The sequence below is a fragment of the Bos taurus genome, chromosome 19 (assembly GCF_002263795.3).
Source record: "Bos taurus isolate L1 Dominette 01449 registration number 42190680 breed Hereford chromosome 19, ARS-UCD2.0, whole genome shotgun sequence".
NCBI classification, from domain to species: domain Eukaryota; kingdom Metazoa; phylum Chordata; class Mammalia; order Artiodactyla; family Bovidae; genus Bos; species Bos taurus.
Window position 1 is genome coordinate 62,442,038 of NC_037346.1, and position 25,910 is coordinate 62,467,947.

Below are 25,910 nucleotides of genomic sequence, written 5' to 3' on the forward strand. Positions count from 1 at the left end.
TAAAGTCATTAATGCAAAGGCAATACTTTATATGTTATTATTTTGAAGGTTTGTCTTGAAAAGGAATATGCTTTCTCTAACAGTGGACCACATGCCATAGAATGTGGTTTCCATGGTAACTGCCACATTTTTAAAAATATGCACAGGATTGAAGATACACTGTGTAACTCTATGATAAACAGATCATTCTTAGAGAAATCACTTTCCTTGTCTCAACCTCTTTGTTTTTTAAACTTAATATAATTTTCTCCACAATGAAAACCAAGTTGAACGATTTATATAGTTTAATTATAGGTATATATGCTACTTTTGTGCTTTAAGATGAAAATAATTACAGAATTTTAGAATTCTTATGAAAAAGAAAGCTGGTGATCTACCAAAAATGTAGCTTTACTTGAAATGGCATCTTTCCCTGTTTTCTCCTAATTAAGCACCTAAGAAACAGTGTTCTTACACTGGTAACACACACAATAATACATTAGTGCAAATTTCTCCTAATTAAGCACCTAAGAAACAGTGTTCTTACACTGGTAACACACACAATAATACATTAGTGCAAATTTCTCCTAATTAAGCACCTAAGAAACAGTGTTCTTACACTGGTAACACACACAATAATACATTAGTGCAAATTTCTCCTAATTAAGCACCTAAGAAACAGTGTTCTTACACATGGTAACACACACAATAATACATTAGTGCAAAAATCTTATTAGTCCACAGGCAGCACTCTCAGGCTCCTCACCACTGGACATGATAAAACGAGATCTTCGCATCAACGCATCTGTTTCTGAATTTAAGAAGGACCTTTGCCCTATTTGGAAAATTCTGAATAACCTGAGATTTTGGCGCCAGAAAAAGAATATATTGCCCACAGGTTTTAAACATGGCTTAGTTGGGAAAACCTCTATTTATATTTTAAACAAGCACCGAAATTCCTCGGCTATCTTAAGTAAAGCATTTCAATAATACTATAAAACTTTATGTAAAAAAAATAAATGGAAACTTTTAGCATGTGGTTTTACCCCAAGTCTACTAAAAAAAAGGCTTTCTTTTCTTTTTGCAAAATGAAGAGAATTGTGCCTCTGATGCCCTCACTGAGCGTGCCGTCCAGCGCAGCAGAGCACGCTTGCTGCACGACTAAGCTCAGAGCGCCCGCCCCTGCCCCGACACGCGCGGCGCGTGCGTCACGACCAGCACTGCGCGTGGGCGCGCACGCTGAGCCCGGGCCCCCGAGGGGACCGCGGTCCCTGAGCAGAAGAGGGCAGCACAGAGGCGGGCTGGCACGAGCAGCCGCAGCCTCGTTACAGGGGTGGGGGGATGGCTGACGTAAGTCGGTTTATCTGAGCAACCAGTCCAGGGTCCAGTCTGACCCAAAGAAATAATCTACTACCCCGAAACAAAGCAGATGATATTAGTGAAGTACTGATGATGAAACACTACTTTGGTTATGCAGGTAGGGAGTGAACCATTTTAGTGCAGGTACACATATCCTGTGCTCCCGGACCAAATTACCATTTGATTTATTATTACAGTTTTCCATAGTATCAATTCAGAGGACAGGAGAATCAGATATAAGGAAGAGAGCAACACACCTGGAAATTAACATTAGGGCACTGACTTCTAAAGCGTTTTGAATTTCAGCCACGTTTCTAGTTTTAACACCCTAGCGATGTTTTATAAGGGTTTCTGGAATAGTCATGTACTGACGGTATAGAAATTTTTAAGCTTGTGACTTAAAATATGCTTTCTTATGATTCATAATATCTACAAAATTGGATATCTCAAAGCAGCTGTGTTTTTTGATGTTGAGGATAATGACATTATCCATAAATTAAAATGAAAATTTGGCACATTAAAATAAACCTGCTAATTACATTTTGTGAAAGTAGTTAGAGACTCTTAGGGTTTTCCGACTGGGTTTTTTCCCCAAATGTTTTAACACCTACAGAGCTTCATCAATTATACTGGTCAGTACCTTTTATATTAAGCCCTATATCTTAAATTTCTCTCAGAACTGAGAGCTAGAAAATAATGAACTGGTATGATCTCTTACACTAGATACTTAGGCTTACACGATTCATCATGTTTCCCTCTTCACTGCAGCTTCCAGGCAAACTCTGGGCTAAAACTTGTACTTAGCTGGAACATGTTCTTTAAAAGTATGGCTTTTCTGATGTGGTTAATATCATTTATTGCTTAATTATTATTTTCAGCTATATTTCACCTGTATAATGTGTTTATCATAAAATGCTGCCTCAAATCCTTTTTGAAAGTGCTTGGAATACAAAGAAATTAAAATCAAATGTTTTCAATAGAAAAAGTGCCAGCCCCCTCAAAGCCCAGAGACCACATATAGGTTCAACAGTCATGCTCAGAACACACGCACTGTTAAAAGTCACCCTTAGAATAATCTTTGAAGAATAACAGCCCATGCTGAATCCACTGCACACATGCACACACCCAGTTTATAAATGACATCTACTGATCTGAAGGTCTTTTCTTTTCCTAACATGTTACACCCTCAGGGACATACCAGACTGAACATCTTACACAAGGGGGGAAGACTGTGCATTTTACCAAATATAAGCATCACAACGTAAAGTAGCCCACTGCTGAAAACCAAGGAATTATTAAAATATAATTGTTAAAATTGTCTATTATAAATATCTTTTTGGAAACTTTTTAAAGTAGAAGAGAGAAAGAAGAGGAGATCTAAAACCCGCACATTTTAGAATCAGCAATAGCACGTAGCCGCTTACTGAGTCAATATGGCGAAATCCAGATGTTCTGTCTTTTACACAAAATTGTTCCTCTTACAACCACGGTTCTCAGTTCAGGGAGCCGAGAAAGACATCAGCTGCCAGGGTCAGGCTAGACCCGTTTCATGATGTCTGCTCTGCCTTCTGCACGTGGTGGTGTGTCACCCGCACCCCTTGCATGTCTGCACCGCAACAGCTGTCCCCAGACGGTGACACCCCTTGGGCGGGCACAAAGGCACTCTGGGACGGTCTCTGCGGGGCTCATGCACACCGTTCACTTTGGCAGCAAACCTCAGAGATCAAGCAATCCTGGAGTGGTTCTGGGTACTAAAAGCATGCCAAGGGATCAAGGAATCTATGTTCTGCCTTCCCTCAATTTCAAGGGGCCAACTGCAGAAATTCTTTTACTACACTGCAGTTCAAAAGCAAAACAAGAATTACATGAGGACTACCACATTAGACAAAGCACTCCCAAGATGATCGCAACAAAACTATGCATCACCTTTATATTAAAAAATATGATGGCATCAAGCAAATCACTCACCAGAGGACCTTCAGTAAGTGGGATCTGGCAAGTGAGAAATATTTGCTAATGAGGTTGTGAATCTCTGTATGTCTTGACATCTACTGATGTCCCTCAGGGACATACCAGACTGAACATCTTATACGAAGGGGGAAGACAGTGTGCATTTTAGCAAATGTAAGTATCACAACATAAACTAGCCCATCACTAAACACCAAGGAATTGTGATAAAAATATATGCACAGAATAATTAGCTCAATGCACCAAATAAAATGAGAGATGGTTAACTGTCCTCAATGGTATTACTGCATCCTGTCATTTCTCTATAAGACAGAAATTGCCAGAACAACAGCGCACTTGTAATAATCACACGGCAGCTTCACGAAGGCGCTCCCGGTCGTCACGGTTCGCCTCGAGGCGGACGTCTGTACTTTATACCACTGGCTTTCTTATTAGTACACAGCGTGTTACATTTTCAAAAGGAGCCAAAAGTAGATTTTTTAGTACACTGCCTGCATTCAAGAATCTGACGGATGAAAGGCAGCACACAAAGCCCTAGTGCCCCAAACAGATAATCCCCGGGTGCTCTCTCGGTTAAGGCTCCAACCTGTCCTTTTTACAAAATGGCCTCCGCAGCTGCCCACCTGAACTGAGCCTCCGGCGCCTCCCGGCCTCAGACAGAACGCCCGCCGCCCCGCCGCCCCGCCGCCCCGCCGCCCCGCCGCCCCGCCGCCCCCGCCGCCCCGCCGCCCCGCCGCCCCGCCGCCCGCGCCCCCCGACGGCTGCGGCGCCCCCGCTGCCCCGCCGCCCCGCCGCCCGCGCCGCCCCCGCCGCCCCGCCGCCCCGCCGCCCCGCGCCGCCCCCGCCGCCCCGCCGCCCGCGCCGCCCCCGCCGCCCCGCCGCCCGCGCCGCCCGCGCCCCCCGACGGCTGCGGCGCCCCCGCCGCCCCCGCCGCCCCCGCCGCCCCGCCGCCCGCGCCGCCCGCGCCGCCCGCGCCCCCCGACGGCTGCGGCGCCCCCGCCGCCCCGCCGCCCGCGCCGCCCCGCCGCCCGCGCCGCCCGCGCCCCCCGACGGCTGCGGCGCCCCCGCCGCCCCCGCCGCCCCGCCGCCCCGCCGCCCCGCGCCCCCCGACGGCTGCGGCGCCCCCGCTGCCCCGCCGCCCCCGCCGCCCCCGCCGCCCCGCCGCCCCCGCCGCCCCGCCGCCCCGCCGCCCCGCCGCCCGCGCCCCCCGACGGCTGCGGCAGGCCTGCGGTCCCGCGTCAGCCCACACGGCGGCCATTTTGAAAAAGCACCTGCTGTTTCTTACAACATATGTCACTCTGGGCTTTTTTTGAAATTTAGAAATGTACTTCAGAGCTTAAAAGGCATTATACGTTATTTAGACCACAATCATGAAAAGATTATTTGGAAAATTTAGGACTTACCTGAGGAAACAATTAATAGCCCCAATAAATACCCCAAAATGAATACAAGTTGTTAGCATTTTGGTATATATGATTAGATTTTTTAAAATATAGCTTACTGACAAGAGCTTTTTTTTCTTTTAAATATGTTCTCCAAAAACAATTTAGTATAGCTTCTGCAGAAAATCATTTTTCATTTTGATCCAGAATGCATTTAGCCTAAGTTGCAATTGCTACCTTGCATTCCTGGGACAGCAATTTCAATTATTCCAAGAAAGACAGAAAATGTGAGAAATATAGTCATATGCTATAGCGTTTGAGGAAGTCAGATTAATACTTCAATTAGAAGAAATTCAATTGATGACATTATTATACTCTCCCCATGGCTTAATTGTATCTAATGATTCCAAAATCTCCCTTTTGTTGTCACTGAATGAACCGCACCCTACACATGGTAGATACGGCACATGCAAAACCACAAAGATTCCCTCTGAACTTGGCCTCCGTTTGTGTCCGCTTTCCACAACACCACGAAAGTAGTTCGAAGTTGGATAAATTAATGTGTTTTAGTGTATCAATTATTCTACCATGCAAACAGACCCTACTGACTCAGAACTCAAATACCTTCTCAAAGAAGACAATGGTAAGGCTTCATATCATCTTCGAAGGAGAATCTAAGTGTGAAAACATCCTTAGTAAACTGCATGACTGACCCTCAAAAGATCAGCATGTATCTTATGAAGGCTCTAATGAGGTCGGAGGCAGAAACACAGCACATGTTGATTTCACAGGAACCACCTGCCTATGCTGTCCCATGGCTGCTACAATGACCACCTCTTAGTTAACAAAGCCCACAAAACAAATTCACCTAATTTTCCTAGAAATCCATATTATTGACAAAAAAAAAAGCCTGTGCTGAGTATATTCATATTGCCTCCGTCGTTATCCGAAAGTAAAAGACAACTCAAGGTCAAATGAAAGCGACCAACAACTCCTATTCTTTGCCTCCTGCCTCCCGCCCTGGCTTGAGTTCTAACACCTTACTTAATCAGTAGAATTTGTACGTTCAGATAATTATAAAATTGTTTAAACACATCTTAAAACAAATAGAAGGTCTATCTCTTTTGCTTAAAAATTATATTATTTGGGCAGGAATGTATCTGAGGAGAAGCTTGTGAGGGGTGTGGATAATATGGTGAGATTTCAATGGGAAAAGGGTATTTAGACCTCGTGGATGATATGGTTTTGTTAGAAGAGAAAATTATCTTTTTATTGTTACCAATTGCTCTTCAATTTTTCTTTAATGAAATTTCACAGCGACCTCCCCGAGAGGACGCACTAAAGGCCTTTGATTATATGTGCCCTAAAGAGTGTATCGTGCCACAAAGAAACACACCCAATAAGATTTTTTTTTCATCTGAAATTTATAAAGATAATTTTCCATGCTGACAGTGCACATTTCATCCATAAGTTTGAAGAGTCAAATGCTACCACAGCTGGGGGTTATTCTGCCAAATGGCTTCCAACAGGGACTACAGAGATGAGGCTGGGAGGCGTGTGTATGCGCACGTAGGAGAAAGCGACAGACCTGGTGGGAAACAGCCCTTCTCTGGAGGCGTTTTTGTCAATTATCATCACAGTAATCTAATCAAATATAGAGTCTAAAGGAGAAAAGCAACACTAGGAAGGAAAAGCAAATATTAAATCAGCTGCTTGATTACCTACAGAGATTAAAACAAAAAGCAAGGAGTGAGGCTGATACATTTCCTAGGGATTTGCTAAGGCTGAGGGGAGGGGTAAGGGGCAGATACCTTAAAAAAAATCCATCATGAAAGGAACTGAGACAAGATTATAAAAAAGGGGCCAAGTTATAGCGCGCCATGGGATTTTTAATCTGGCTACCTGTGGTTTCTGTAGTTAAAGCCTTATTCATCCCCCCAAAAAGGGGGGGTGGGGAGAAAACAAAAAAAAAAATCACATTTATATGTCAGTTTTGCAAATGATCAAATAGCGTGCACCAACAAGAATAAGAAGAAAACATGAAACGCTCTGATGATTGTTTAAAAATGGATACCCGTTTTATCAAATATCATTGGTAATTACCTGTGAGTCTCGTTTCTTGAACTCTTGGATTTGATTTTCGTGCTCCATATTGGCAGCGCGGAGCTTATTCTCCAGGTTTCCGACTTCCCGTTCGTGGTCTCGGACTAGGCTCTCCTTCTCCGCCTTATGCTGCTGTAATAGGTGCGTCTTCTCCTGTTCATGCTCCAGCTTCAGCTCTACTATCTGATTGGACAATGAGGACAGTTCATCAACAGAACATCCTTGTCGTCATGACAACTCATGGACAGCTTAATTTTTCTCTAATTTGCCCAAGTTGAAAATTTTATTTTTTGCGTCATCATTACCTCACCCTTAAAATACTCTCATTGGGTGGGGGGGGGGGGGCGGTGGATTTTATCTAAAGCTCCCAATATTCAAGACAGTTGGGCATATTCAGTAAATCCTTCTGCAATCTGTTGACACAAATGCCTGAACATTGAAAAAAATAATTATGTCGAATGCTAGGTATCTCCTCCCCAAGAATTTGGGTATCACTGACCAGCAACGGTTGTAAATGGTTAATAGTCAGTACACTTTGCGTTTTGCTTAAATATATACACGTAAAAACAGCAATTAAATCGGTCTGTTTTCTTTATGGTTTTCAAATAAAAGATCGAAGCTAAGTACGCATCTGGATTATTGTATATACAGTTGTCTTTCTTAAAATAAAATGATAAATCTCAAAGCTCTATTATCTCGTTGTCAGCCACAGGACACCAACACAAACAGATGTGGTGTGCTCCAGGGGGCACCTGCTGCGCCGCCAGCCCGCGCCATGATTTCATAAAAAGCACGCCATTCTCAGGGTGCTTTCCCAGTCCACTCCACGCTGGAGACGGTGACCTTGGCTGGTCTGAGCTGCGCCCTGCTAGACTGAGTGGCAGCCGGAGACCGAGGGCCTGGTCGCCGCAGCTTTGATACTAATCCTCCGGGCCGCACACAATGGCACCCTACCTGGCCCGCACACTATAGCCGGCCAGGCTGCCTTTGAAGCAGGTGCTGAATGGGGACTGCAGGACGCCAGCTTCCCCAGTGAACTCCAGGCCACACAGCTGCGAGGAACAGTCACTTGGATTTTTCTTCAGTTTTGGTGGATTTCAGGGGGGAAAACTGCTGTTATCGAGAATATGTGGCGTTATTTTCGGCGTGAGAATCCATCTTCAAAAAAGCTAACAGTAGGAGCCTGCTCCAAATCGATCTAGTTTCGTGCACTGAATCACCAGACTACCTTATCTTAAAGCTATAGCATTCATTTCTCCAGGCGTGCAGCCTACACCACACTTCAGGAGCTATTTTCTTTGGAGATTTAACACTCTCATCTTCTAATTGCAAATTAAGAAACAGAATGCAGATTAAAAGTGCTTTTAAATGTAGGTTTCAAAACGGTTTTATTATTGTGACTTTTCTTTGAGAGTGGGAAAATCAGTGATCAATTCCTGCTCACTCATTCATTTTTTCTACTATTTAGAAGAAAGTGTCCTAATTCTCGAATACACACACATATCAAACAAGATAGCATATAAAATAATATGGAAATTTTTATTTTGCATCTGAGAACAAAGATGCATGCTAGTGAATTTATGTCTTTTAAAAATGACAGATTTTTCCTTCATATTTAGGCAATAAACAGAAAAATATAAGTATTCTTCTTATATACTATGCCAAGTGGAACAGTTTTCTATGATTATTTAAAATAAATGTGCATGGTTGACTCTGTGAGTCACACAACTACAATGTTAATCCCCAAAAAAAGAGAATTTAAAATTTTATTGACATTACTGCATCATTTTCAGGCAGCCAAGTATATGAATTATTGAGTTGGGATATTTTTAGAATAATCTTGGACACATTATTATTCCTGCTCAGTATTATACTATCAAGCATTATAATAATGAAATTATATACCTTAGTAGAAGATTTAAACATGTAAGAAGGAAATAGAAGGAGCTAAAACGTTCTACTCAGATCTGATTCTCAAAAGTCTCAAAAAAAAATGAAGAGAATGGGTGTGATTCAAATTGATAGAAAGCAAAATATTTTACGATACTCTAAGGAAAAGTAACTGATAGACCTCCCCCAAGAAAAGACGTGAGACTGGGACTGGCTGAGGGACTCGCAACGGTGCAGCCACGCTCCAGGCTCGATGACCAGCGCCCTTGCACAGAAACGCTGAGTTATCTGAGGAGTTCCGACAGGCAGGAAGGGATCCTGCTCATGTTCACATTTCACTTCATTCATTTTCAAAACCAGGCACAGATGAAAGAGAGATAATGGCATTTGAAGCCTAAAGATAGCTGTTCATAAACTAAACTATTCAAACAGTTTGCTCTTGTGTCAGGGCCTGCTGCTCAGTGAGGCTGGTTAGTGAACAGTCTCCAGGCTGCAGAGCCTCTGCAAGTGAAATAGCTCAGTCCTGACGGCCCAATCCAGTGCTGCCTGACCAACTGCTAGACGTCACAAGCCCTTTCTTTCCTCAGTGTCATCAATTTCAGGCAGGGGGGTCCTCCGCAGATTAACAGTGGAGTCCAGATGTCACAAGCCCTTTCTTTCCTCAGTGTCTTCAATTTCAGGCAGGGGGGTCCTCTGCAGATTAACAGTGGAGTCCAGGAGAAAAACCCTCACGTTTCAGGAACATCTTAAGGATAATATTCATAATGCCACCATCAAGGTGGATTGTGTTAAAATTCAGCCCAGCCCCTAAGTGTAGATACATGTCCTTGGCACGTGGGCACGTCTCAACAGTGAGCTGAAGCCGCACGTCCCTTCACCTGGAGCTACTGCACAAGTCTAGTTGACCACAGTCACGTGTAACGGAGTTCATGGTGACCAGGAGGTGGCGCGGCAGGGACCGTGTGGAGGATGGGACAGCAGATGACATCCGCAGGGTTGGACAAGGAGGCTCAGCAAAGTCTCTGTGTCAGTGCTCTGCGGGGAGGAGGCCCATCACGGAAGACCTCAGTGCTCACTGAGTGGTGGGCCCGGAACTGGCCAGGCATGAAAGCAAACTGGTGAGTCATCTTGTGGCCAGTCCTCTGTGATCCTGGACTAGACAGCACGGGCCGGGTCTGGGAGAGAAAATGGTTGCATTGCATAGAAATTGCAAAGGTTGACTCACAAGGAATTATCAAACAGGAGACCAAGAAGGATGGTGCTCCACCCATGACGCACCCCTGGCACACTCCGGCCGGGATTCTGAGGCCCCTGAAGGCACAGACCTCGCCCTCAGACTGGATCCTGCCACAGTCTGACCACGGCCTCCTCCCTCCACCGGAGGCGCCACACAAGTGCCTGGGGCAGGAGCATACGCCAGGCCTGAGAGACCAGGCCAGGCGGGCTGGACGGCCAAGTCGCTGAGGGTCTTGAATATGAACCCTAAGTTCTCGGCACTGTTCGACAGCAAGCTCAGTGCGAGCAAATGCTGCCTGTTGATGTTGTTCAGTCACTCAGTCATGTCCAGCTCTCTGTGACCGCTGGGACTGCAGCCCGCCAGGCTCCTCTGTCCTGGAGTGGGTTGCCATTTTCTTCTCCAGTACTACCTGAAGACTTGTTAGTAATCTTATATTATTAACCTGTTAATTAATCTTATTTTAAAAGACAAATGGGCTGCAGCAAGTCGTTACTTCTCAGTACACAATACATAGAGGTCAACTGCCCCAGTAATACACCTTAAAGGCAGAAATCCCAAAGCCAGAGGAGGAAGTTACAGACAGGACAGAACGCACCCAACACATAAAAAAGGAGGCATTACAGTACAGAATATTAGCTGAAACGAGCTCAAAGTAACCGGATGACAAAACCACATTCTGCAAGCCTTGGTGTGCGATGAGTTGCAGCTGCAGGAGGTGGGAAGGAACGCCCTCCTTGTTCTCTGGCTCGAGAAGGAGGAAGAGGAGTTGCCAGCTGGGAGCCCTGGGAAGAGCGCCCTGCAACACAACCACCTCTGCTCTTGGGTCAAGTGGACGCAAACGTGAGAGCCCAGAGCCTGGAGAGCATCAGAGGTCCTGAGCACAGCGTTCCTCTGACCCCAGGGGTCCCCCAGCACCCCAAGGCCGCCGCTCGGCCGCCACTGGGGCTTTCAGCAGGAGGGGCAGCCGCCCCGAGCCTCTGCCGCCTCCACCACACCTGACGCTGGACGGCAGAGGGGCTGCTCCCGTTGTGCCCCCTGCACTGCTTGAGCTGCTGCCCCCGCTCTACTGGCCTGGACTCATCAAGGGGCAAAGACCTTCCTGCCACCGCAGCAGTCAGCTGTTGGCCTCCATCCAGCCTCCCATCCCGCGACGACTACACAGCTGGAGACTCAGGTCCTCGTCTCCAGCCTGTGGCCCAGCTGTGCACGGCATGGGAAGGCTGCTCTTGGGCATTCTTGCCATTTCCTCCCTCTGGTGCCCACGTCTAGCTGTCGCTGCGTCCCCAGCTCAGTCCAGGCACTTCCTCTCTGTGAGTCAGTGTCTGTCACAACTGTTTGTTCACCTGGTTGCTCAGCTGGAAAACCCGAGTCCCCTCTCTCCTTCACGCGCCATTCCACATCATCAGCAAGCCTCGCCCGTCTAACATCTAAGATGAAAGGACAGGCTCGTGCAGCGGGCCCTGCATTCAGATGCGGTGTCCCGCTGCGTCTCCAAGCGGCGGTCACGGCCTCGCCTCACACTTCGTCCTCAGGCTGGGGGGCCGTGGGCTCCCCACCACCAGGGCAGATGCCGCTGTGCACACCGCCACATCGCAGCACCGCGCAGTGTTCACACGGAGAGGCTGCTCAGTAAACGTGAGTTAAGTGATGAATTCGCACGGAGAGGCTGCTCAGTAAACGTGAGTTAAGTGACAAAGGACAGGATGGAGCTCAGACGGTGAAGGAGCCTGGAGAGTGGGATCATCGCTGAGCCATTTCACTACTTAGGAAACGTTTTTCTAGTATCATAGAATAGTTTTTCTATTGTACTCAAGGGCAGAAAGCACTCAGTTGCTTCAGTTGTGTCCAACTCTTTGCAACGCCATGGACTGTACCCCACCAGGCTCCCCTGTCCGTGGAAATCTCTAGGCGAAACGGCATGAGTGAACTGCCATTTCCTTCTCCAGGGGATCCTCCCAACCCAGGGATCAAACCCGAGCCTCTGTGTCTTCTGCACTGGCAGGCAAGTTCTTTACCACTGTGCCATCAGGGAAGCCCCTTGTGAAATGAGGTATCCCTGAAGTAAATCGTCTTAATGTGATGGTCACTGAAAAAAAACCACATTCATCTTTGCCCCCTTCAATCCCACTGGAGGGAAAGATGCCATTTGTATGAACCTAGATACTAACAATTCCAAGCTAAGAAAAGGTGGGGAAAAAGGGAAGAAGAGGTGGGGCGTTAGGCATTTTTCACCAACGGCCACCGCGGTTCTGTGGGCCTGGGCTCCCAGCACGTCACAGTCTGGACGCCAGAACGCCAGGTACCTGGAGGACCCAATGCTGCGCAGTGCAGCTGCGTGCCTGGATCAGGTGGTTATGGAGGGAGAGAATCTGAAAGACCAGGGTCTGCACTTGTCTTCATCACCACCTAGGAGTCCAGTGACCGCAACTGAGGCTCAAAGATTGTTACAAACTTAGAAGAGGATAACCGAGAAAGAAAGACTTTTTTAAGAGAGTATGATAAGGTGAGCAATAAGTCAGAAAAACGGGCATACTAGACATAGAAATTAATAAATTACACAGAAATCCCTTTCGAAGAATTTTTAGGGAGACCTGCAAATCCATGGTCACTAACCTCGCCTGAGGCCTCGCCACCCAACAGAAACTCCCTGAGCTGCTGCCGTCAGATCAGCCCTGCCATCACCAGTGTCATTTCAGACAGCTTCCACCCGCCCTGGCTCCCCTGTCCACCTGATGTCTTCAGTGTCAACAAACAGTCTTCTCCCCTGTCGCACAGAGGAAGCCCTCAGGAGTCAGAACACCCTTGCTTTCTGACTGCAGATCACAGACCTCTGTGCCTGGTGCCCCCCCAACCAACAGCTGAGGCCCAGCCCTGCCCCCACCCACGGGTGCCGCCCCCCTGCACTGGGCCCCCTTCCCTGTCTCCACCCTCACTTTCTGCTGTGTCCTTTCCCAGTGGAGACTAACAGTCTGATTCAAAACAGGTCCATGTTTTCAGGTTATATCACCTAAAAAATCTAGGTAATATTTACAGAGAAAAAACTGGGAACTGCATGCTGTTTCTAAAACATCTCAACTGATCTTCAAATGTCCCAGTTGCGCTCTTATCTTCTATAATTCCTGGCTTGTCTTTGCTACCAAAACATTTTGTTCCAAACAGTGGTGTCGTGTAAGGATTGGGCTGTCCAGTGTTTTTAATCATCCTCAACAGTAAGTGTTTATTCTTCCTGGAGAATCTGGCCACTTGTGTATCTGTTGAACTACATTTCCCTTTAAAGGCTTTGCAGGGAAAAAAGAAGATATAAAATATAAGATTAAAGAATGAAATGCTGGAATTGCCAAAAACAAAGAATCTCCACAGTTCAGGAAATCCTAGCATGCCTGCTTTGTTGTCTGTTTCCAACTGGAGTGAGGCTTGTGAAGACAATTAGAATGGTCTCTCTGTTCCAACGGGTCATACAGGAAAGAAACAGGAAATCTTGATGAAAGCTTGGGTTTCGCAGGATATTTGTGTGAGTGTTTATCCCATGTGTTTGATGTTGTCTCTCCACATCTGCACACTTTAGGCCTGCGTTTGGGCTGAAATGTTTTAGAATACCACTCTGCTTTTTTCACTGCATTACAGTTCCTGGCACTGGGCTCTCTACGTGGGAGGGGCTCACGAGTAGCACTGAGTAAGGAAATTGAGGCCCAGAAGGCACCAGTCATTCATTTCCTCTGGATGCGGGCTCCCTCATTATAAAATGTGAGGATTAGACCGGATAAGTGCTTCTAAAACTTTTCCACCAAGGCATCCCTCGCAGCGGTGAAGATGAATAGTACCCCCTGGGATCTGAGGGCTCAGCCTGGAGCAGCCTTTGCAAACTGCAAGTTGCTTTGAAATGCCCTGTTTTATCCTACAAAATTCATGAGAACTGTGCATTTTACAAAACAGGAAAAGTCTCTGTTTGTTTTAATATGAACGTTACCTCAATAGTAAAACCTCTTTGCTTTCCCACCAAATAATCAAGTGAGTCCAACATTGTAAGATGCAGGCTTCAGCCCCTCCACCCTAGCGCTCATGCACCCCAGGGCTCGCCTACCCGGGCCTGAGAAGCTGGGGCTGGTGGTCGGCATGTACATCTCCTTCCAGAGTGAAACGCTGCACCCACAACACTCAAGGCTTGTGCGTTCTTCAGAAAAGTAAGACAAGATAACGGGAAAGTTGTCATCCTTGCACTTGAATGGCAGGCAGAGAAGGCAGGTGGGTGTAGAAAGGTGTGTAGGTAAAGGACTCGGAGCCGCCTGCAGTTGTCCAGAGCCACACAGGGCGGGTTAGGGTCTGATGGAAGGTGCGGATGGTCACCGATGTCGGACCTGGAAGGGACCCTCTGCCCCAGCACTCAGGACAGTCACCTCCACACACTCAGGAGGGAAACTTACTTTCTCATGAGACAAACCACTGCACATCGGAATAAGCCTTTAGGAAAGAACAACCTTGAAACGATCCAAAATGTTCCCACAATACCATTCACCCAGAGGCTCAACAGGAAATGGCAACCCACTCTAGTACTCTTGCCTGGGAAATCCCATGGATGGAGAAACCTGGTAGGCTACAATCCATGGGGTCACAAAGGGTTGGACACGACTGAGCGACTTCACTTCACTTCAGAGGCTCAATTTCTGTCTCCAGACACCCCAGGGTCTGTTAGTGTGAAGAGCACAACTCAAGTTCATGTCCACGTCCAACCCCGTCACCTGGTCACTGGGTGGCCCCTCTGGCCAGTAACCTGCCCAGGTGAGCTCAGTCTCCACGACTGGGAGATGGAGCAACAGACAATGGACCTGCCTCTCAGCACGACCGTGACGACGGGAAGGGGCTGAAATCTGTAAAGCAGGTAGAAATGGGACTGGCCTGGTGTGTGTCCTCCTGACTGCAGGCTGGCTTTCCTGGTGGCTCAGCTGGTAAAGAATCCTGGGGTCGATCCCTGGGTTGGGAAGATCCCCTGGAGAAGGGAATGGCTACCCATTCCACTATTCTGGCTTGGAGAATTCCATGGACTCTGTAGTCCATGGGGTCGCACAGAGTTGGACACGACTGAGTGACTTTCATCACACAGACCAATGGTAAGACTTCCCTATTACAGGCCTGGAATTTAAAAATACATAACGTGCAACGCTCCCGAGTCTCATCCTCTCTTGGCAAACATCCTTACTTCTTGAAATACTCCTCTGACCTAACCCTACACGTCCTTAGTTCTGGAAACTCTTTGAACATGTTTGCATTTTTCATCATCCTGCTTAAAACGCAGTGACCAGAACTGACCTACTCCTCAGCGACCTGATAGGTGGACAATCCATGGAGACTACCTTTTACCCTCCACTGCCCATCGTCCCAGGTTCTTCCTCTCTTCCTGGTCACTCAGTCCCCGACAACCCCACCCAGCCCCCGCTGCATACTTTCTGCCGACGACTGTCTGAGAGGAAGTGTGGAATTTTACCTTCAGTCCCAGTAAACAATCTTAATTTCAGCAGTTTAAAGCTTCAGAAGCTGATTCCGGACCCCGTTTGCTAACTACTCTACGTCTAAGGAAGCGGTAACTACGCGCACCTTATCGCTGTGCGATGCACCTGGCAATCTAGCGTGTGGGGACCCTGGTCACTCAGAGCCGGCCTCCCCCGCACCCCACAGAGGCTGTGGTGACTGGCCTTTGAGCCCCCGCACCCCACAGATGCACCCACAGCGAGCCCTACCCCCGCCGCCCGAGGGCCCCTCCCACGTCTGCGCGAAGCCCCGCCCCTGCCCTACCCCACCCCAGGGCCCCTCCCATGGCTGAGCAAAACCCCGCCCCTTCCCCTCCCCCACCCCTGGGCCCCTCCCACGGCTGGGCGAAGCTCCGCCCTCCGCCCCTGTCCCCGCCCACGGCCGCTTGCGCACAGAGAGGAGTGTGCTCAGCTTCCCCTCAGGGAACATGGTGGCGCTGGCTCACGGGACACGACTCTATGCCTGTCTTTCCTCATGATACACTTCCAGCCTTAAATCGTTGGCAGTTTGGAGTGGTCAGGGGAATACCTTTCTGGTTGATAGAATTTTCAGCTTAAAAAGGGGTTTTTAAAAAGTTTGTATATTATCAGGTCAATAAACGTTCTCCTAACACCTCGGAGCTCATAGTCCTGCCTCATAAGTGACTGTCTGGAAGCTTCGCTCTCAGCAAGGATGCTGATGATCAGCTCACGACACAGGAAGAAGAGAAACAGGCTAAATCTGCACTGACCTCAGAGGTCTTTGAGTGGTTTTCCAAAAATTCGTATTATACACTCGTCAAACATCTATATAATTTCTTTTTCATGAAAATTAAATAAGAAAAATTGATGCAATAGTGTATGGATTCTATTACTAGTATGAATCCTTTAAATAATTGATCAATTTTCCTTATTAAATATTTTTGACCAAGACTATAAAAGAGAAAAATCTGGTACGGCTTCAAATCTAAGACTCTGAGAAAAGCCTTTGAAGCTTAACAGTCTTTCAAAGGAGTTTATATAAATTTATTTTTACCCTAAAAAAAGGGACTGTCATGTTAAAAAGACTATCACAGAGTGGAAAGTAGAGCATGTAGAAAAGAATCAACCACCTAAAAAATAATTAACATCATTGTTTGAATATTTCTGTCTGATTTTCAAGGTTAAGGATAATTGGGCTGGAAAATGTAAACATTTTTCATGATTCTTAGTAGATGCTACAGAAATTTTTTTGGCTACATGAACTTAAAATGCCACTAGCAATATATAAAAGTGCCAATTTTACAAAACTTTTGTCAACTTTAGATGGTACATCACTTTAATTTGCATTTTTATTAACACCAAGGCTGAAGATATTTCTACACGGTCATTTACTCAATTTACTTCTTATATATCTTTCTTTCCTTTGCCAGTTTATTTACTGGGACATTAAAGATTTTCTTATAATCTGCGCTACTTATTTATATGTTAATTTATTTGTTATAATTCATTAATTTGGCAAAGGGAATCACTCTTTGCCTATCCTAAGTATTTCTGCCGTGCAGACGCTGTGCTAGAGCGGGGCGTATGGAGGAGACGAGCGCACGGCAGCCTCAGGGCCTCGGGGCCACGCACCTGCTGCTCATATCTCTGCTTGACGTCGTCCAGTTGCCACAGGAACTCCTTGGACTGCTTCTCACGGAGAGACTTGGACCGAGTCAGGTCTGCTTCCACCTTTTCCATCTGCAAAGTTTAAAAATCAAATATCAAACTCTTAAGTGACAAATGGCAGTGCATATTTTTGTCAATTGCACATTTATTAAAATGATGGATTTTCAACACCTCACCAATCGTAATGCTGAATTTAAAGATGATAAAATGGTGACAGCTGTGTCTACTTATCTTGATAGGTTTCAATAGTTTCAAATCAGGGAATTTATCATTGGTATATAGTTGACTAAACTTTACTGTGACAATAATATTGTGACAGAAATACAATTTTGAACATCCAAATACTTACTCAACAAGTTTTATTAAGGCCTTGCTGTGTGCTGAATGGGAGAAAATATTTGCAAACCATCTATCTGGAAAGGGACTTGCATCTAGAATATATAAAGAAATCTTACAACTCAATAATAAATGGGCAATTAAACCCAATTTAATATTGGGCAAAGGGATTGGAAGACATGCCTCCAAAGAAGATACACCGATGGCCAACGAGCACATGAGAAGATGCCCACCACCACTGGCATCAGGCAATTCCAAGTCAAAATAGCAACCTGCACTGCACGCCCACTAGGATGGCTGTAATCAAAAAGCCAGATGATAACAGGATTGGTAAAGATGCAGAGAAATCAGATCCCCACAAGCGCTGGTGGGGAGATAAAATGATGCAACCACAATGGAAGGCAATTTCACAGTTCCTCAAAAGATTAACCATAGAGATGACACAGTGAACCCACATGGATTCCATAAGAACCAGGAATTCCACTCCTAGGTGAGAAATGAAAAACATAATCCATACAAAAAACTTGTATTCAGATGTTCATGGCGTAACTGCCAAAACGGAGACAACCCAAACATCCATCAATTGATGACTGAACAAAATGCGGCATATCCATACAATGAGACATTATTCGGATGAAGTACTAACACACATTACAACATGGATGCGTCTTGAAAACAGTCTTCAAAGTGAGAGAGAACAGGCAGCAAAGGCCATGTATTGTACTGTCTCATTTGTGTTAAACTCTCAGAAGAGTCAAATCCACAGAAACAGAAAGAGGACTAATGATTGCCTAGGGTGACGGGGGCTGGGGGTGGGGTTTTTTCTGGAGTGATGATAGTTGCACGACTCTGAATATATTAGAAACCACTGAACCATACACATGGGCCGGCAGCTTCCAGATTCAGCGATCAGAGTTCTAAGACGACCAACATAGGCCCTCAGGCCCGTGATAAGCTTTGCTGAGGAATGTCTAAAGCACGCATGGTGGAGCCCACGTTGTTTCCTAACTCAGGACGTGGGTTTCAAGGCGCTCTCGCCTCCAGTGAGCGCTCTTCGCATCAGCCCTCTACCCAGAGGCCTGTGACTTGGTCCTCGGGAGCCACCCCTGCGCTCTGGCTCCCCTGGCACTTCCCAAACGGCTGCGGCTACTCACGAGGCAGCTTTGCTCCTCTCTGTTGGAAAACCCTCCGTGTTTCTCTCACCCAACCATCCCTCTCCAAGGCTGACTCGAGCCTCCCCTCCTGGCAGAGGGGTCTGCTCTCTGATCCACAACAGACGGAAACACCCTCCTCTTACTGTGCTCTGGGAGCAAGAAAATGAAACTTTCCCTTTTCCCAGCACAGGGTGCTTTTCTCTAGAGTGCAGGAGTGTTTCAAATTCTAAGCCTCGTTTATTCATCTACACAGCGGGCTCCCAAATAAAAGAAACTATGACTTATAATTCTGTTGTATCTTAGTTATTAATTAATTGCCACGGTGTGCAGAATAAATACATATTAAATTCTCAAGGATGAATGGAGGGCAGACAAAAGCAAAACAGAAAGGAGGCAAGAAAGGAAAATCAAGGAGAGAAGACCTGGTTTATTCAGTGCTTTTAAGACAAATCTTCATATGAAGTTGATTTTTGGTTCTTATTCTACTTTAGCACAGATTGAGTATTACAAGTAACAATAATTATTAAAATATTTTAAATGTAATGAAGTGCTTTGTATATGCAACATTTATAAAAATAGGATATCTTCCTTCAAAAAATTATCTTCTATAATCAAAATAGAAAACAATTTAAAGCACATGCAAGACCTCTTTCTTATACCGAAACATTAAGAAAAATTCAAAGTGTTATAAGTGTTATTTTATACTGACCGAAAATGCAAGACCCCACTCCATTCTCCTTCCACAATTTAACCAAAATAAATAAACAAGTCTTGTAAAACACTTGAAGTTTGTGTAGAAACAAGGTTTTCAGTTGCCATAGATACAAAAGATTCTGCTTAATCATACATCATTCCATATTCCATTTAACTTCAAGTGTAAGGAGAAAAGAACCACCCACTGCTTCATTGGGTAACTGGCTTCCAAGAAAGCTAAGTGTAGAACTTGGTGATCAAATTAGGAGCAGAAAAGGGCTCGGGTGTGGTTCTGTGAATGTCTAACGTTCACTGGTGATGAAGAGGGGTGTACGCTGGTGTCTTGAGCGTTACTTGAGCTCCACGAAAGAGAACATCTGAGTGTCCAGAGCTTAAGCAACACCAGCGCTCTGTTCCCCTCGGGTCACGAAACGTTCAGGAACAGGCCGCGACGTCGGCAGTTCAAAGACGTCAGGGCTCGGGTCTCTGCAATTCAGCCTCCCGTGATGGCCCCAGAGCAGTTTCTGCAGCTCAGAACCCCAGCCCCAAAGGGTTGGGGCGAGGGGACAAGGGTTAAGGGTCCAGAGCAGCTGCTGAAAACCCTCTGAAGGGGCTTTCCTGCAAGCTCCTGTCAGGAGCAAGCACAGTACGCTGTTTCCATCTCATTCACTGCGTTAGAAGTTCTCTGCATTAGAAGCCACACTCCATCTACAAGGTGAGAGACTGCCGATTTAGAACTGTGTCTAATGTTGCCCTAAATAAACTCAGGGCTCTACTGTTTTAGTAAGAGACTAGGAATGGACACTGGACCAGGATCTAGCATTTCTGTCAGATGTGGTTGTAAAAAGTCACTGTTCTTTCTCTAGTCAAGTTCTCTTGTGTTGTTAGGTTCTGAGTAATCTGACATATATAATTTAGTAGACAATTATACAAGTCTATAGACAAATACAATTTTGCTGTATTTAATACATATTTAGATAAACTATAAGAAATTGTCCTTCAAATATTTTCAGATATGTATAGATATAGATAGGATAGACAGACAGATAGGCAGATAAGACAGATACAAATGGCAGCAACACAGATAAGCAATTATCTGTGCTTGACTGGAGGAGGCAATGGTGCCCCACTCCAGTACTGCTGCCCGGAAAATCCCATGGATGGAGGAGCCTGGTGGGCTGCACTCCATTGGGTCCCTAAGAGTCAGACACGACTGAGCGACTTCACTTTCACTTTCCACTTTCATGCATTGGAGAAGGAAATGGCAGCCCACTCCAGTGTTCTTGCCTGGAGAATCCCATGGACGGAGGAGCCTGGTGGGCTGCAGTCCATGGGGTCGTACAGAGTTGGACACGACTGAAGCGACTTAGCAGCAGCAGCAGTGCTTGACTGAAGATTCAGTAGAAACTAACATCCTTGACAGAGAAAAGCAGCGGACGCGTGTCTGGTATCTCTCCCCTTCTTATCTATTTGTAGCAGTTCTTTATCAACCCTGGACGTGGATGCTTTATTCAGTACCTCATTACCACAGCAAGCATTTGCTGACCTGGCCCTTCTTTGCCTGCTGTACAGCAATACTTGGTTTGACATGAATCAGGGTGATCATAATGTGTGTGTCTACTTTTGGTCTCTTTCCCCTAAAACACTGTTCATCTTTGTGCCAAAACCACACTGTATTTATGAATATAGCTTAATATTAGTCTCAGTATTCAGCAGTATTTATAAGTTCTGGTAGCATAAGGTTGCCATGGTTGCTCTGAGACGTCTGTATTTCCATGTAGATTTTAGAATCAGCTTACCAGTTTCCCTCACTCCCCTACCCCTACCACCCCCCCCCACCCCGCCACCAGCAAAAAGCAATAATGTTTTGAGTTTTAGGATTGTGTTGATTCTATAGATTAATCTGGGGAGAACTGACATTTTTACGGGTTTTCCCGATAGCTTAGCTGGTAAAGAACCCACCTACAATGCAGGAGACACAGGTGAGACAGATTCAACCCCTGAGTCGGGAAGTTCCCCTGTGGGAGGAAATGGCAACCCACTCCAGTATTCTTGCCTGGGAAATCCCATGGACAGAGGACCCTGGTGGGCTACTGTCTGGGTGGCCAAGAATCGGACAGAGACTGAGCAACGAAGCATGCACACACAGTGTGGTATTAGAAGGGGCTAAACGAAGGCAGAATCAACAGGAATGGAGTAAAGAACACGGAAACATATTTTAGGACATCTTTATAACACTGAATCTTCAAATCCATACACAAGATTCATTGCCCAATTCGTCCAGGTCTTCCTTGGTAGTAAGTAAAGTTTCACTTACTACTCTATTAAGCATTTAAGGATGAGAGTTAAGGTTTCTTTTAATTATTTGTTTGATTTCTTTAATTTTGTTCTTCAAAACCAAACATTTATCCATAGGCTTTGGATGTTGACATTTGGAATTGATTAACACAATAAACTCTGTTAGAATACTTAAATATGCTTCGAGAAGTTTACCTCTGATACCTCATCTCATTTGAAGACAAAATTTTTCAAATGCTGAAAGCAGAGACAGATTTGCCCATTATCATCAAAAAGTGAGAAAAAAATGCTTCTGTTTGTACTGGATATTCTATTACCTTCAAGCTGGTCTAAAAAGACCTTATTTAATTACATGAGCCAGCATGGCCCTTAAAGGACAAGAGAATGGATGGTCTGTATGTTGAGTCTTGTCTCTCTCAGTCTGTTTTGTTATCCATCTACATTTATAAAAGCACAGATATATTCAGATAACATTCCTCCTTCCTTGTAACTTGAGAGTTTTTTCATGAAGTCAACAGCAACTATAAGACGATGCTGCTGCTGCTAAGTTGCTTCAGTCGTGTCTGACTCTGTGCGACCCCAGAGATGGCAGCCCACCAGGCTCCCCCGTCCCTGGGATTCTCCAGGCAAGAACACTGGAGTGGGTTGCCATTGCCTTCTCCAATGCGTGAAAGTGAAGTCACTCAGTCGTGTCCGACTCCTAGCTACCTCATGGACTGTAGCCCACCAGGCTCCTCCATCCATGGGATTTTCCAGGCAAGAGTACTGGAGTGGGTTGCCATTACCTTCTCCGATAAGAAGGCTTCCCTGGTGGCTCAGAGGGAAAAGCGTCTGCCTGCAGTGCAGGAGACCTGGGTTCGATCCCTGGGTCAGGAAGATCCCCTGGAGAAGGAAATGGCAACCCAGTCCAGTACTCTTGCCTAGAAAATCCCATGGACAGAGAAGCCTGGTAGACTACAGTCCATGGGATCGAAGAGAGTCAGACACGACTGAACGACTTCACTTTCACTTTCTCCCATGAGATGATGAATTAAACTCAAAATCTTTTAGACTGTAAGAAGCTGCTAATCAGTTTCAAATGTACCAGCACCCAGAAGCAACCTCACTAGTCAAAGGCAGGGTTTCCAAATTGGGTTTTCACAGCAAACCGTGGGCTTTCCAAGTATAAAGCTAATACCCTGTAGCTGATGGCTACAAAGATAAAGGAACAGAATTTAAAGCCAGATATTTAGCAGCAGCAGCCACTTAATGAGAATACATTTTCAAGAGGAGCAAAATTAACTAGAAAAGTCAAGCGGTTGAGTGGAAGCCCCAGGAGGAAGTGGTGAGCTGACATTCATTCAGTCGGTTTACAAGATGAAAAAGTTTCACCTTAGAATTGCTGCCAATACTTCAAAAGACATAGCTGTCTTTTTCAGTCATTTATTTGTTTCACAGAGAATAGGTAAATACAGAACCCTATTTCTTTAAAAAATACAATTATATACACATATACAGGAATAATTCTAACAGTAATACATTTTCACAATTAAAATATGTATATTTTCCACAACTAATTGCTGACAGCTAACATATATAATGGATTTCACCACTGGAGTAAGAATTGGGTTATTTAAGCAGTCTTAAATGAGATAAAAAGTTCTTCAAAGTGAAAGAAACAGTGTGAAGCAACTTTTTAAAAAAGTTAAAGTCTGTTCCATTTTCTCTCAGGGGCCTCGTTTTTCAAACAGCAATTCGCTTTCAAAAACAAACTCAGAGCTTGTTTAATTCAAATTCCCGTTGTCTTCTATGTGCAGCGGTTTCCAAGTGGAAAAAGATGCCCTGAGCTCTCCTGGCTTTTACACAAAAGACTTCAGTGAGAAAAGAGCAGTTCAAAAACAACAGCAGAAAAGGAACGTGCAGGCTGCGGAAATGTCCAGAAGCAGTGTGGCTTCTCCTCATAAGGAGCCTGCTGACTGGCTTTCCGTGAGCGCTCGAGCTGCGTCCACACTTTGACCACTGACAGTCTGAGGTGGAGGGGTCCGATTTGCCGTGTTTTGACATATACACTGTATTTACTGCCTGTTAAAATCTGCCACGTGAGAACTGTCCCATCTGCCAGTGAGCCTGGCTATAAGGGTTCCTTTATACGTGGGGCTGCTCCCTGTTGTTCCACTCACACCGAAGGTGCTTCCGTGTTTGAGAAGCTCGGCTGCACTTGGCAAGACCACCTGCCACTGAAACCACGCAGAACTTTCTTCCAGCAGAAAACAAACAGAGCATCGCCTCCCATCAGCCGCTCTCACTGTCACGTTTTACTGAGTCTGAATCCAGAACCACTGGACACATTGGTGAGGACCGCGGGCAAAGACAGGACACGGGTGAGGGAGTGTGGGGGGAAGTGGACCCCAGCCGCATGCACCACAGAGGACCCTCCGTCAGATCGGGTAACCAGTCGGCAGAGATGCAGTATCTGCAAGGTAGGAACATGCGAACTCTGGAGGTCCAGCAATGGGAGAGGCAAACAGAGGGACAGAGAACTGGCGAAGGAAGAGAGAAGACAGAAGATGGCGCTGGTGCAGGGCACAGCGGTGGGGCGTGAAGGTGGACGGACTGCGCGGCGGTTTCCGCATCCACTGCACAGACGCCCTCTCTCAGCCCCGGCTGGTCTTGTTCTACTGCAGTATCACTTGCTGGCTGGGCAGGGTTCGTCGTCGTCGTCGTCTTTTTTTAATTTCCTTCTAGTTGTTTGTTTGCTCCAGTTAACTTGGAAACAGTAACTAGGGGGTTAGCATCTGGATCTTCAAGATGGTTTGATTTTAAAGGGGCCAGTTTTTGCAGAGAAAAGAGGAAGATGGATTTCTAATTTAATGGTTCCTGAGATCACATTCTCTCCAAGTCTTTTTTTTTTTTTTTTTTAACATTCTCTCTGACTTTTTTTGACATCAGTTCAGTTCAGTTGGTCAGTTGTGTCTGACTCTTTGCGACCCCATGGACTGCAGCACACCAGGCTTCCCTGTCCATCGCCAACTCCTGGAACTTACTCAAGCTCATGTCCATTGAGTCAGTGATGCCATCCAGCCATCTCATCCTCTGTCGTCCCCTTCTCCTCCTGCCCTCAATCCTTCCCAGCATCAGGGTCTTTTCCAATGAGTCACTTCTTTGCATCAGGTGGCCAAAGTACTGGGAGTTTCAGCTTCAGCATCAGTCCCTCCAATTAATATTCAGGACTGGTTTCCTTTAGGATTGACTGCTTGGCTCTCCTTGCAGTCCAAGGCACTCTCAAGAGTCTTCTCCAACACCACAGTTCAAAAGCATCAATTCTTCGGTGCTCAGCTTTCTTTATAGTCCAACTATATATATATTTTTGACATATAGTTTCTAGTTTTTTTACCCTTGATAAATAACATCACAATAAACAACCCTGAACACACATCATGCACACCTTGGAGTCTTGAAAAATAGAATCCTAGAGGTAGGACGGGAAAATGGTTCTTCCCATCCACACTGCTTGATCCTACTACTGCCTGAACCACAGTGTTTGTTAGAGTCTTCTTGCCTGGAGAACCCCACGGACACAGGAGCCTGGCTGCCTACAGTTCGCTGGGTTGCAAGAGTCAAACACAACTGAGTACACAGCACCAGGGAAGCCATCTGGTCCTGGGCTTTTCCTTGCAAAAGGATTTTTAATTGCTAATTAAATATCCTTATCTATCATAGGACAATTTGGACTTTCTATCTCTTCTGTAGACAGTTTCAGTAATTTGCATCTTCCTAGGAATTTGTCCACCTCACCTAAGTTTTTGTTGTTTCTTGGCACCAAGTTTTTAAAGTACCACCTTATAATTATTTCATTTTCTGTAAGATCGGTAGCGGCGTCCTTGCCTTCTGCGTCCCTATAAGATCAGTAGCGGCGTCCTTGCCTTCTGCGTCCCTATAAGATCAGTAGCGGCGTCCTTGCCTTCTGCGTCCCTATAAGATCAGTAGCGGCATCCCTTCCTTCTGCGTCCCTAGCTGCGGTCATTTGTTTCTCCTCGCTTTTTGTATTTTACCCTCAGCAGTCAAGCTAAATTTGTCAATTCTGTTCGATCTTTTCAAAGAACCAACTTTTGGCTTCATTGACTTTCTCTATTTTAATGTTTTCTACTTCTTTGCTTTCCATAAATAAATATATATACTACATACATATGTAAATATCTGTGATTTCCTTTATTCTGCTTCCCTGAGCAGAAGCCTGCTTTCCCTGGTCTGGTTTCTTAAGACGAAAACTAGGTTACTGATTTGAGAATGTTCCTCTTGGAGATAGATGTTACAAGCTTTTCTCTGAGTACTCTGTTAGCTGCATTCTGTAAATTTTGATATGCCGTATTTTCATTTTAAT

The 25,910-nt window shown here is 45.7% G+C and overlaps 1 protein-coding gene across 9 annotated transcripts in view; it reads right to left on the reverse strand.

The window, feature by feature from the left end:
* The window catches only part of CEP112 (centrosomal protein 112), a 320,619-nt gene that overhangs the window by 161,995 nt on the left and 132,714 nt on the right, over nt 1-25,910 (reverse strand). For all 9 annotated transcript variants that reach the window (XM_024981122.2, XM_059878648.1, XM_059878651.1 and 6 more), the window contains 2 exons: nt 17,034-17,141; nt 6,792-6,974 (listed from right to left, as the gene is read on the reverse strand). In XM_024981122.2, coding sequence (XP_024836890.1) covers nt 6,792-6,974; nt 17,034-17,141 — 291 coding nt within the window. The remainder of the gene's footprint in view (nt 1-6,791; nt 6,975-17,033; nt 17,142-25,910) is intronic.